Source organism: Pristiophorus japonicus, chromosome 17 (assembly GCF_044704955.1).
Source record: "Pristiophorus japonicus isolate sPriJap1 chromosome 17, sPriJap1.hap1, whole genome shotgun sequence".
NCBI classification, from domain to species: Eukaryota; Metazoa; Chordata; class Chondrichthyes; family Pristiophoridae; genus Pristiophorus; species Pristiophorus japonicus.
The window spans coordinates 57,278,039-57,291,112 of NC_091993.1; the positions used below are offsets into that span (position 1 = coordinate 57,278,039).

Here is a 13,074-nt window from a genome sequence, read left to right on the forward strand (position 1 = left end):
GCCAGAGAGTGGAGAAAATCTTATGTCGCCAGCTCCCCAAACCTGGGACGGTGTACTGGGCGCGTGGGTACCTGGTCATCACCGAGCAGGTTGGAAACGAGTGAGCGCAAACCCATGGATCTCGCCCACTCTCCGCTTGCCCGCAATGGCGCACAGCGACCTGGGCGGACACCGCGGCTGATCCTCTGACCCTGGGCTCTCTCGCTGTGGATAATTTGCATGCCCTCGCTTGGACTCTGCTGTGCCAACTCGGTGGAAACTTCTTTCTGCCAACATTTGGAAGGGCAGTGCCAGGTTCAGCCTGTCCTGTGTTAGGTGACTTGGATCCAGAGTGAGCCTTGCAGTAGCTCAGTGTGGCGAGGGATGTGGGTTGCCGAAGCTAGATTGAGACCCAAGTGAGAACTGCATCTGGTTGTAGTCTGCATCAACCTCCCATCAGCCCAGGGCGCTGCTGGGCCAGCATCAAAGAAGTCCCATTGTGGGCAGAGCATATATTTGGATGGGGAGGGATGGCAATTTTTCCCTTAGGATTATTTGCGAGAAGTTTTTATGTTGACCTTGCTCTAACCTGGATTATCGTGGCTTTATTTAATTGTGAATTCAACAGCCCTCAGTAATATTTATTTGATTTATTTGAGGTATAATTAATCTTTTTGTGCTTTCAGGACTTGGAGCCATTGCCCAGCCCCCAAAGTTTGGAGGACTGTTGCTCCTTGCATCGCTCAACATCAAGAGGTGTCCAGCCAACGTTCGGGACCGTATCGAGCGGAGGGGCACCTATTCCAGTTTCTATTTTGTGCAAAGTGCCCAGCCAACAGTCAGCACCCACTCGAGAGCCTCTCGGGAGGCTGGATCCAGAGGAGCGATGAATCAAAAGCAGCTGGGTCCTGAGCCCCAGACGGCTCTTACCCCCATGCCATTTGGTGGTGGCCGGGTCGGCGGCGGTGAGCAAGTGCACTCCTCCATCGCCTCTCCTGCAAGTGGTTCGGCCGCCAGCCCTTCCCCGGCCGCTCGGTCGGGGATGGCGCAGAGCGTGTCCAGCCCCGGGACCTACATCCAGATCCCCGTCAACGCCGAGGTTCGCTGCGTCTCCGCCTTCTCCCTGCCTGTAGCCGTCCAGCAGAAGATCTTCGGAGGAACCCGCAACCTGCCCAAGGGTGGCGATTGTACCAAACCCACAACAGCCATTTACATCTGCCCGGTGAATCCGGTAAAGGTGATTGAGGCCAAGCGCCTCCTGCCTTTGGTACCCAAACCACTGTCGCTGAGCCGTGGGGCTAAGGGTGGGACTGATCCGGTTCAGGAGACACCCAGCACCTCGCCAGCAGCCAAAGTGCTGAGCAAGGAGCCTTCCTCACGGAGGCAAGACACCAAAATGAACGGGGCGGGAAAAGAAGCTACCATTGCCCCAACGCCAGTTTCCGTAAAATTTTGCAACAACCTGGCCTCTCAGGTGCTGAAGACGTTCGTGAAGCAGCAGGCAAAGGGGGCCAACATGGACAGTTTGATGAAGGCTTACTCCAGCAGCCCATTGGATACCAAGGCTGGGAGTTCGTTCAAAGAAAATGCGCTGCTCCTCTACAATGGGCAACTGTACTTCTTAGCCCAGAAAGGCATTGAAATTCCCACCGGTGCAGACAAAGGGAAGCCTCCTCTAAGGGCATCAGGATCACATGAGACGATTGTTCTTGATGAGCCAGAATCTGTTGAGCAAAGCCAGTCCCTTGGTGAGCCAGGACCTGTTGAGCTGAACTGGTCCCTCAGCGAGCCAGGAGGGGTCGAGCCGAGCCGGTCCCTCGGTGAGCCAGGAGGGGTTGAGCCGAGCCAGAACATCAGCAAGCCAGGGGGGGTTGAGCCGAGCCGGTCCCTCGGTGAGCCAGGACAGGTTGAGCCGAGCCAAGGCCTCGGCAAGCCAGGAGGGGTTGAGCTAAACCAGAACCTCGGCAAGCCAGGACAGGTTGAGCCGAGCCAGTCCCTCGGTGAGCCAGGAGGGATTGAGACCAGTGAAACCTTGCTCAGCACTTCAACCACAAGACAGGATGCCGGTTCACCCAAAATGAGCAATGAATTTGACAAGAAAGGAGAGGAATGTGACGTAAAGAAAGACGACTGTTTAAATGACCCTAGTGGGATGGGTATAGGTGCCCATGACATGAGTCTGCATCCAGTTGAGAATGGTTTGGATCTGGCACAACAGGTGAAAAGCTTTGAAAACTAGTATCTAACATGCATAAGAACGTAAGAATTAGGAGGAGGAGTAGGCCATTTGGCCCTTCGAGCTTGCACTGCCATTCAATAAGATTATGGCTGATCTTCTACCTCAACTCCACATTCCTGCACTATCTCCGTATCCCTTGATTTCCTTAATGTTCAAAAACTTAGCGATCTCTGTCTTGAATATACTCAACAACTGAGCCTCCACAGCCCTCTGGGGCAGAGAATTCCAATGATTCACCACCCTATGAGTGAAGAAATTTCTCCTCATCTCAGTCCTAAATGGCTGATCCCTTATTCTGAGACTGACCCCTGGTTCTAGACTCCCCAGCCCGGGGGAAACATCCTCCCTGCATCTACCCTGTCAAGCCCTGTATGAATTTTGTATGTTTTAATGAGATCATCTCTCATACTTCTAAACTCTAGAAAATATCGGCCTAGTCGACTCAATCTCTCCTCATAGGGCAATAACCCCATCCCAAGATTCAGTCTGGTGAGCCATTGTTGCACTCTCTCTATGGCAAATATATCCTTCCTTAGGTAAGGAGACCAAAACTGTCCACAGTACTCCAGGTGTGGTCTCACCAGGGCCCTATATAACTGTAGTAAGATACCTTTACTCTTATACTCAAGTCCTCTTGTAATAAAGACCAATTCTTAATTGCTTGTTGTACCTGCATGTTAACTTTCAGTGATCCGTGTACAAGGACACCCAGGTCCCTCTGAACACCAACATTTCCCAATCTCTCACTGTTTAAAAAATACTCTGCTTTTCTATTTTTCCTACCAAAGTGGATAACTTCAAATTTCTCCACATTATATTCCATTTGCCATGCCTTTGCCCACTCACTTAGCCTGTCTATATCCCTTTGAAGTCTTTTTGCATCCTCCTCACAACTTACATTCCCACCTAGCTTTGTATCATCAGTAAACTAGGATATATTACATTTGGTTCCCTTATCCAAATCATTGATATAGATTGTGAATAGCTGAGGCCCAAGCACAGATCCTTGTGGCACCCCACTAGTTACAGTCTGCCAACCCGAAAATGACCCGTTTATTCCTACTCTCTGTTTTCTGTTAACCAATCCTCAATCCATGCTAATATATTATTCATGAACCCTAATTTTGTTTAATAACCTCTTGTGTGGCACCTTATCGAATGCCTTCTGAAAATCCAAATACACTGCATCCACTGGTTCCCCCTTATCTATTCTGCTGGTTATAACCTCAAAAAGCTCAACAGATTTGTCAAACATGATTTCCCTTTCATAAATCTGTTGACTCTGCCCAATCCTATTATTATTTTCTAAGTGCCCTGTTACCACGTCCTTAATATTAGATTCTAGCATTTCCCTGCTGCTGATGTCCAACTAACTGGTCTGTGGTTCCCCATTTTCTCTCTCCCTCCTTTCTTAAATAGCGAGGTTACATTAGCTACCTTCCAATCTGCAGGAACCATTCTAGAATCTATGGAATTTTGGAAGATGACAACCAATGCATCCACTATCTCTATAGACACCTCTTTCAAAACCCTAGGATGCAGGCCATCAGGTCCAGGGGATTTATCGGCTTTCAGTCCCATTAATTTCTCCAGTACTATTTTTTTTTACTAATACTAATTTCTTTCAGTTCCTCATTCTCGCTAGACTCTTGGTTTTCCACTATATCCAGAAGGTTTTTTGCGTCGTCTTCCGTGAAGACGGACAAAAAGTATTTGTTTAATTTCTCTGCCATTTCCTTTTTTCCCATTATAATTTCTCCTGTCTCCGCCTGTAAGGGACCCACATTTACTTTGTCATCACAATTTACTTACACAATGGGTTCCAAGCAACCATCCAGCTAATGATCATAATTGTGAACCTTTTGTTATAATGGGAGCCCACTTCCTTATTGGGCAGTGCACTTGTTGTACAATCCCTTGTTGCTGTCTATTTAATAGTGTATGTAGTAAGAACCTTGGACATGCAACCATTCTTCTCCATGGGACAATGCGCTTTAACCTAATTCACAAGGAGAGTAGCGAGCTAAATCGTGAAGTGTATCTTTTTTATGTGGTGCAGACTGCTGCCCTCTCACCAGAACCTACAATTTCACACCTGTATTGGTCTGCGTTTGGCCATCTGCTATCCATCTGGTTGGCTCCTGGTAAAGGCTTAACTGCTCAAAATGGTGAGTCACTCCAGCTTACCCAGGGCGGTGGGACTGGTTGAATTAAGGACTGAGTTCTCCAATTCCTTTAATGCGTGCTTAAAATGTCTTATTTTCTGCAGGAGAGATGGAGATGGAGAGGGGGTGGAAGTATAAAACAGATTAGGAATTCACTTTCTGGGGTGGGTTGACTGGTAGCACAAGGTAACTAGAGCTCTGTTAAATGAGAATTGGGTGCTTTCTGACACGTAATAAGACTTATGATTTCCTTGTGTGTTTTAGCACTAGGTGCTGAAATAGTGATTGGCATAACGCTAAACTAAACTAGTGCTTTCCTGCTTTACTTACACATCACATGTGAGTAGTATGACTCACGAGGGCAGTATGATTTAAAAAAAAAATGTTCTTTTGCATGGGCAGAAGCCAGGTTTCACATTAATAGACTTGGGAGTGCCGTCTGCTGGAAGCTTCAGTCTGAGTTTGAAATAATCTGGATTTGAAGGCAGTGTTTTCAAAGAGCTTTCCCTATCTGTCGGAAGGCTTGCAGATTGATCACGACAGTGCGGTACATCGGCTGATGCAATGTTAGAAGGGCCAAGCCCGGTGCTGACGTGACGTGAAGGCTCTTGGTTCATTTACATCAACTCGCTGCTGATTCCACATCACCTTCACTGATGAAGTGCATCCAAGAAGTCTGCTCTAAGAACATAAGAAATAGAGCCTGCTCCGCCATTCAATAAGATCATGGCTGATCTGATTATGGACTCAGCTCCACTTCCCTGTCCGCTCCCCATAACCCTTTTCTCCCTTATCGCTCAAAAATCTGTCTAATCGCCGCGTTAAATATGTTCAATGACCCAGCCTCCACAGCTCTCTGGGGCAGAGAATTCCAAAGATTTACAACCCTCTGAGAGAAGAAATTCCTCCTCATCTCAGTTTTAAATGGACGGCCCCTTATTCTGAGACTATGTCATCTAGTTTTAGTTTCCCCTATGAGTGGAAATATCCTCTCTGCATCCACCTTGTCGAGCCCCCTCATTATCTTATATGTTTCAATAAGATCATCTCTCATTCTTCTGAACTCCAATGAGTATAGACCCAGCCTACTCAACCTTTCCTCATAGGTCAACCCCCTCATCTCCAGAATCAACCTAGTGAACCTTCTCTGAAAAGCCTCTAATGCAAGGATATCCTTCCTTAAATACGGAGACCAAAACTGTACGCAGTACTCCAGGTGTGGCCTCACCAATACCCTGTACAGTTGTAGCAGGACCTCTCTGCTTTTATACTCTATCCCCCTTGCAATAAAGACCAACATTCCATTTGCCTTCCTGATTACTTGCTATACCTGCATAATACCCCCCGCCCCAGGTCCCTCTGTACTGCAGCACTTTGCAATTTTTCTCGATTTAAATTATAATTTTGCTTTTCTATTATTTCTGCCAAAGTGGATAACCTCACATTTTCCCACATTATACTCCATCTGCCAAATTTTTGCCCATTCACTTAGCCTGTCTATATCCCTTTGTAGAATTTTTGTGTCCTCACAATTTGCTTTCCCACCCATCTTTGTATCATCAGCAAACTTGGCGACATTACACTCGATCCGTTCATCCAAGTCATTGATATAAATTGTAAATAGTTGAGGCCCCAACACCGATCCCTGAAGCACCCCACTAGTCACTGTTTGCCAACCGGAAAATGACCCTTTTATCCCGCCTCTGTTAGTTAGCCAATCCTCTATCCATGCTAATATATTACCCCCAACCCCGTGAGCTTTTATCTTGTGCAGTAACCTCTTATGTGGCCCCTTTTCGAATGCCTTCTGGAAATCCAAATACACCACATCCACTGGTTCCCGCTTATCCACCCTGCTCGTTACATTCTCAAAGAACTCCAGCAAATTTGTCAAACGTGATTTCCCTTTCATAAAACCATGCTGACTCTGCTTGATTGAATCATGCTTTTCCAAATGTCTCGCTACTGCTTCCTTAATAATGGACTCCAGCATTTTCTCAACGACAGATGTTAGGCTAACTGGTCTATAGTTTGCTGCTTTTTGTCTGCCTCCTTTTTTAAATAGGGGCGATACATTTGCGGTTTTCCAATCTGCTGGGACTGCCTCAGAAAATGAATCCACCATCTCTGCAGTCATTTCTTTTAAGACCCTAGCATGTAAGACATCAGGTCCAGGGGACTTGTCCACCTTTACTCCCATTATTTTACCTAGTACTACTTCATTAGTGATGGTGATTGTATTAAGTTCCTCCCTCCCTATAGCCCCTTAATTAGCCCCTTGGGATGTTTCTTTCTTCAGTACCAGATGCTTTCCACTTCAGTACCAAATAGCACTCTTCCCCGCCCCCACCCCGCCACGCCAAAAATTCTTAACTCAAGTTTAGCATTGGCACAAAGCCCTTTTGGCATTGCTCTGAGATTTTCCTTTAGCGGTGTAAATCAGGTGTTAAGGCATCAAGTGAAGTGAGGCCCCTTTCCCCAGAGAGTTTTAGTGCCGTATCAGATGCAACCTTGACTCTGGATTCAGGCTACATTTACATTATAACTTGGCGTATTAATGCATTTAAAGAATATTGGGGAAAAAAATCGAGGATGCGAGGCGGCTGTTGGCTCATGAATGCCGATCCCTCTAATACTCTAACTATCCACCTTCGCATCTAATTGCATGTTGAATGCCGCTAATATCTTTGCACTACATAGGAACAGGAGTAGGCCATTCAGCCCCTCGAGCCTGCTGTGCCATTCAGTGAGCTCATGACCGATCTGTATCCTACCTTAATACCTGCCTTAGCTCTGTATCTCTTAATACCCTTGACTGGCAAAAATCTATCGGATTTTAAATTATTAATTGAGCTCGCATCTGCTGGTTTTCATGGGTGAGAGTTCCACACTTCTAACACCCTTTGTGTGAAGAAGTGTTTCCTAACTTCTCTCCTGAATGTCCTGGCTCATATTTTAAGGTTGTTCCTGCACCCCCCAACCTGCGGGAAAAGTTTCTCTCTGCCCTATCAATTCCTTTCCAAATCCTAAAATCTTCAATCAAATCACCTCTATCTTTCTATATTCCGGGGAATATAAGTCTGGCTTTTGAATCTGTCCTCCTAAATGAACCCTTGGCCTTGGTAACATTCTGCTGAATCTGCATTGCGCTCCTTCCAAGGTCAATATGTCTTTCTCTGGTGCGGTGCCCAGAACTATACACAGTACTCCACATGTGGTCTAACCAGGGCTTTGTATAGCTGTAGCAAACCTTCCTCCTCTTTATATTCTAGCCCTTTAGATATGAAGGCTAACATTCCAATGGTCTTGATTATTTTTTTTGTACCTGACCCCTACATTTTAGTAATCTGTGTATATGGATCCCTGGTCCTCCGCTGTTCCTAGCATTTCACAATTTAAAAAATAAATAAATACTCTGATCTATCTTTTTTTGGACCAAAATAGAATACCTCACACTATGTTGACCTCAACCTGCCACAGGTTTGCCCACTCACTTAATCTCTCTGTACTTTAATGTTCCCGCCGACACTCCTCCAGCCCTCTGTTGCTGCACACACCCCTTGATCCTCTGGCGCTCCAACACCAGCCTATTTCTTCATTCCGCTCCCCTGTTGGTGGCCAATATTTGCTACCTTGCATGTACCCTGAGTAACACGCTCCCTTCTCACCTCCCTCTCTGCTTTCTTCAGACATTTCTCTGACCATGCATTTGGCTTCTGAGCCAGACTCTGTTCCTCCCTCCATTTCCCCATAACTCTTTCCCCCACCCCATGAAAAATAGGGTTCTTCACTCGTCACTCACTGCCTTGTAACGTGGCCTGACTTGCCTTTGTATAGAATGAGAGCTGCACAAACATAAGTTGATGCCATTTTCTTGTCATCTTTGATCGCAAAGCTTGTCATCAATGTGGATTTTCTATGAGTTGGAGACATGTTCGTTCAAGACTGGGGCTAAGCAGCATTCTGCTTATAGAATGGTGCTTTCCAGTTAAACTGGTTTCACAAAGGACTTAAGAAAATACGAAAAATATTAGATTTGTCTTCGGAAGGTGTTAGTTTTGTCTTTACATTTTAATTAGTTATTTTATCGGTAGGATAAAATTCCTTTCAACTTGACTGTATCTGATATTTAAGATATTTTTTCCTCTTTCCTCCTCACCATTTAAAAAAAAAAAGCTTACAACAACTGGGTTAGATTTCCCACTCATTGAGTCACTGTGTGGACAATCCAGCATAATGGGTAATCTATAATATTCAACACATTGCTGTTTCCACTACAGGTCCTGTGATTCATTGAATTGTCTGTGCTGGTTCTTTCAAACCCTATAGTGCACTCTCTAAACAGAATGGCAGGAGTTCCTGAGTGAGAAGGACATTTTGAAAAATTAAAATGGTGGGTTAGATAAGGATATGGTAGCATAGTGGTTATGTTATTGGACCAGTAATCCAGAGACGTAAGAGCTGGAGGAATTTAAATTCAGTTAATTAAATTAAAATAAAATTTGGAATTAAAAAGCTAGTATCAGTAATGGTGACCATGAAACTACTGAATTATTGGAAAACCCCAACTGGTTCACTAATGTCCTTGAGGGAAGGAAATCTGCCGCCCTTACCCGGCCTGGCCTATATGTGACTCCAGACACACAGCAATGTGGTTGACGTTTATATGCCCTCTGAAATGGCCCAGCGAGACACTCAGTTGTATCAAACAGTTGCAACAAATTCAGCGCTGTGGGAGTACCTTGACCACACGGACTGCAGCGGTTCAAAAAGGTAGCTCACCACCAGCTCGAGGGCAATTAGGGATGTGAGCATTGCCAGCGATGCCCACATGCCATGAATGAATAAATAAATAGAAAATTAGATCATTCAGTGATAATCGCAGGCAGGCTATGATCTCTGGGGCTTGCTTGATTATTTTACAGAATTGTGGTGGAATTTCCCAGAGCTTTTCCTGAAATGTTTTGCCTCCCCAGAAAGTCCTGTTACTAGAGTTTGGGAGGTTGACGTACCTCAATGTCCTTTGTTGAGATAAATGTTGTTCCTGCCTTATTTCTTTCACCATGCTATATGTCATAAGGTAATCCTTATCTAGATATTTCAAACATTTCAGCATCACACACTGCTGAATTATGGCCTGAAAATAGTTTTGGTTACGTCTCAGAATCGCTCTCTGCCCACAAAATCTTTATTCACCTCAGAAGTGCAGTAATTTATGGTAATTTTTTCCCTCTCTACTTGTTAATTAAAGCAGTAGATGACCAGAGAGTTGAGCATTTTTCCATTGCACTCCAGACAATCTTTTTGCTAAAAGTTGTGAATGGAGGGAAATATAACACACACATAGTTTGCTGATGTGACTCCATGTGTTTTTTATTAAATTGTTTGGGACTGATGCACATTGTGTGTTGTTTTGTAGTGCAATACTTTTACTGAAATCCTTGCATCTCGTATTTTCACAGGCTGTGAAACAGTTGCCCAATACCCTTCCAGGAAGCTGTGCAAGAGGCCCTCCATTTTCTGAGGATAGAGACTTGCTGTTAAAAGCAGGAATCTATGCTGAGACCCGAGTTCACCTTTACAGAATCTCCTTGACTGGCATTGCTGATACTGCAGGATTTCGGTTGGAAAGACCCGTAAAATATATTCCACAATCCTCTAAGAAGCCTGATCTGGTGGATTTAGAAGAATGTCCAGAACTCTGTCGAGAGCCTGGGCCGGTAGAACTGGAGGAATACCCAGAGCTCATCAGGGAGCAGGACCCAACAGAATTGGAAGAGTGTCCGGAGCTTTTCAAGGAGGCTGGGCTAGCAGATTTGGAAGAATGTCCAGGTGTCTTGACGGTGCCTGGCCCGGTAGCAGCCAAAGAATGTCCAAAACTTTCCAAAGAACTTGGGCCAGTAGTAAAGGAAGAATGTGCAGCTATCTCTCGAGTGCTTAGCCCAGCAGAATTGGAGGGGTGCCCAGCTATTCCAAGGGAACCCAGCCCATTAGCATTGGAAGACTGTCACGATTATTCCAAAAAACGTGTCTCAATAGCATCGGAAGAAGATGTAGCTGCTTACAGAGTACCTAGCCCAACAGAATTGGGAGAATATTCAGAACCCCCTGTGAACTCTAGTTCAACACATTTGGTGGACTGTCTGTCTGAATCTGAAGAAGGATACCATAGTAAATACAGAAGGAAGAGAAAAGAGGTATTTAATTTTACTGAGAGCGTGGTGATCTGTTTAACATTCAGTGCTGCAGGAAAAGCTGATCTAGATGAAACTGAAGTTAGAAATTGGGAACGCAAATCAAACTATGTTGCACTCTGCATGAATTTGTGAGCTTAATGCCTACTCGTGGTTGTGTAGTATCATTTCCAAGCCTATGAATGGGGTCGTCATTCAGAATGGAAAGGAAGGGGAATGCATAGTGTTGGAATTAGTGCTTATCGGGACTTTTATTTGTTTGATTCCAGTCTAGCTCTGAAAGGGGGAGGGGAGATTGATATTCAGAAGATCAATGCTGTTTGTCTGTAACAAGGATACAGCAGTATTCCATAGGCACATCTAACTGGAAAGGGGTGCTGGGCTGTATGCTGTCTGGATACCACTGACTGACCCCTGAAAGGCTCAATTTTATATAACCCCCACTATGATAAGAAATCGGAAATGGAGTTGGCCAGTTAGCCCTTCAAGCCAATAGGATCATGGGCGATCTTTTACCTCAACTCCACCTTCGCGCATTATCCCCATATCCCTTAGCTGCCAAAAAACATATCAACGACTCTCTGGGGTAGAGAATTCCAAAGATTCACAACCTTTTGAGCGAAGAAATTTTTTCTCATCTCATCTAAATGGCCGACCCCTTATTCTGAGACTGTGACCCTGGTTCTAGACTCCCCAGCCCGGGGAAACATCCTTACTGCATCTACCCTGTCAAGCCCTGTAAGAATTTTGTATTCTTCAATGAGATCACCTCTCAATCTTCTAAATTCTAGAGAATATCGGCCTAGTCTACTCAATCTCTCCTCATAGGGCAATAACCCCATCCCAGGAATCAGTCTGGTGAACCTTCGTTGCACCCGCTCAATGGCAAATATATCCTTCCTTAGGCAAGGAGACCAAACTGTACACAATACTCCAGGTGTGGCCTCACCAATGTCCTGTATAATTGTAGTACGATTTATTTACTCTTATACTCTTAATCTCTTTGTAACAAAAGCTAACATATCATTTACTTTCCTAATTGCTTGCTGTACCTGCACATTAACTTTCTGTGAATCATGTACAAGGACACCCAGGTCCCTCTGAATGCAAACAGCTCCCAGTCCCTCACCATTCAACAAATAATCTGCTTTTTTATTTTTCCTACCGAAGTGGATAACTTCACACTTCCCCATATAGGTGCAGCGTCGAGGTTCTGAAATCCGGACTCCGGGATCCGTAAAATGTTCCGGAATCCGGACCCTGCCAACCCCGGGCCTCGTCGCCGCTGCCCTTACCTCGGGACCTTCTTGACGGAGCCCCACCTGACGGCCTCCTCCTCGACGGGGCCCCGGCCCTGCCTGACGACCTCCCCCACCCGACGACCTCCTCCTCGACGGGCCGGATGGCCCGAACAGCTCCTCGGTGGGGACCCCCCCCCCCCCCCCCCAAGAAACCCGGAAATACCCGAACCTGGGCTCGAGTGTTTCCGGATTCGTGAGGTCAGAAAGTCCGTAAAAGCCCGGAATCCGGAACGCCCTCGGTCCCGAGGGTTCCGGATTTTAGGCGTTGCACCTGTATTGTATTTCATTTGCCACGTTCTTTCCCACTCAGTCAACCTGTCTGTATCTCGTTGCAGCCTCCTCACAGCTTACTTTCCCACCTAACTTTGTATCATCAGCAAACTTGGATACGTTACACTCAGTCCCTTCTTCTAAGTCATTAATATAGGTTGTAAATAGCTGGGGCCCCAGCACTGATCCTTGCGGTATCCCACTCGCTACAGTCTGCCAACCCGAAAAAATCCCATTTATTCCAACTCTCTGTTTTCTGTTCATTAACCAATCCTTAATCCATGCTAATATATTACCCTCAATCCCATGAGTCCTAATTTTGTGTAATAACCTCTTGTGTGACACCTTATCGAATACTTTTTGAAAATCCAAATACACTGCATCCACTGGTTCCCCCATATCCACCCTACTAGTTACATCCTTAAAAAACTCTTAGTAAACTAATCAAACATAATTTCCCTTTCATAAAACCATGTTGACGCTGCCTAATCATATTAAGATTTTCTAAGTGCCCTGTTACCACGTCCCTAATAATAGATTCTAGCATTTTCCCTGCCACTGATGTCAGGCTAACTGGCTTATAGTTACCCGTTTTTTCTCCTCTTCCTTTCTTATATAGCAGGCTTATGTTTGCTACCTTCCAATCCTTGGCGACTGGTAGAATCTAGGGAATTCTGGAAGATTAAAACCAGTGTATTCACTATCTCTTTGTCAGGTCTAGGGGATTTGTCACCACTCATATTCTCTTTTCTCTTTGCCCATTAATTTCTCCTGTACTATGTCTTTACATATACTGATTTCTTTTAAATTCCTTATTCTCTCGAAACCTTAGGTTCCCCATTATTTCTGGATTGTGTTTTGTGTCTTCTACTGTGAAGACAAATACAAAGTATTTGTTTAATGTCTGCATTTCCTTATTGTGCACT

At 45.1% G+C, this 13,074-nt stretch overlaps 1 protein-coding gene across 2 annotated transcripts in view; it reads left to right on the top strand.

The window, feature by feature from the left end:
• Positions 1 to 13,074, top strand: part of LOC139227753 (uro-adherence factor A-like) — a 64,977-nt gene that overhangs the window by 28,618 nt on the left and 23,285 nt on the right. For both annotated transcript variants that reach the window (XM_070858750.1, XM_070858749.1), the window contains exons 2-3: positions 666 to 2,197; positions 9,846 to 10,580. In XM_070858750.1, the coding sequence (XP_070714851.1) occupies positions 866 to 2,197; positions 9,846 to 10,580 (2,067 nt within the window). In that variant the 5' untranslated portion in view covers positions 666 to 865. The remainder of the gene's footprint in view (positions 1 to 665; positions 2,198 to 9,845; positions 10,581 to 13,074) is intronic.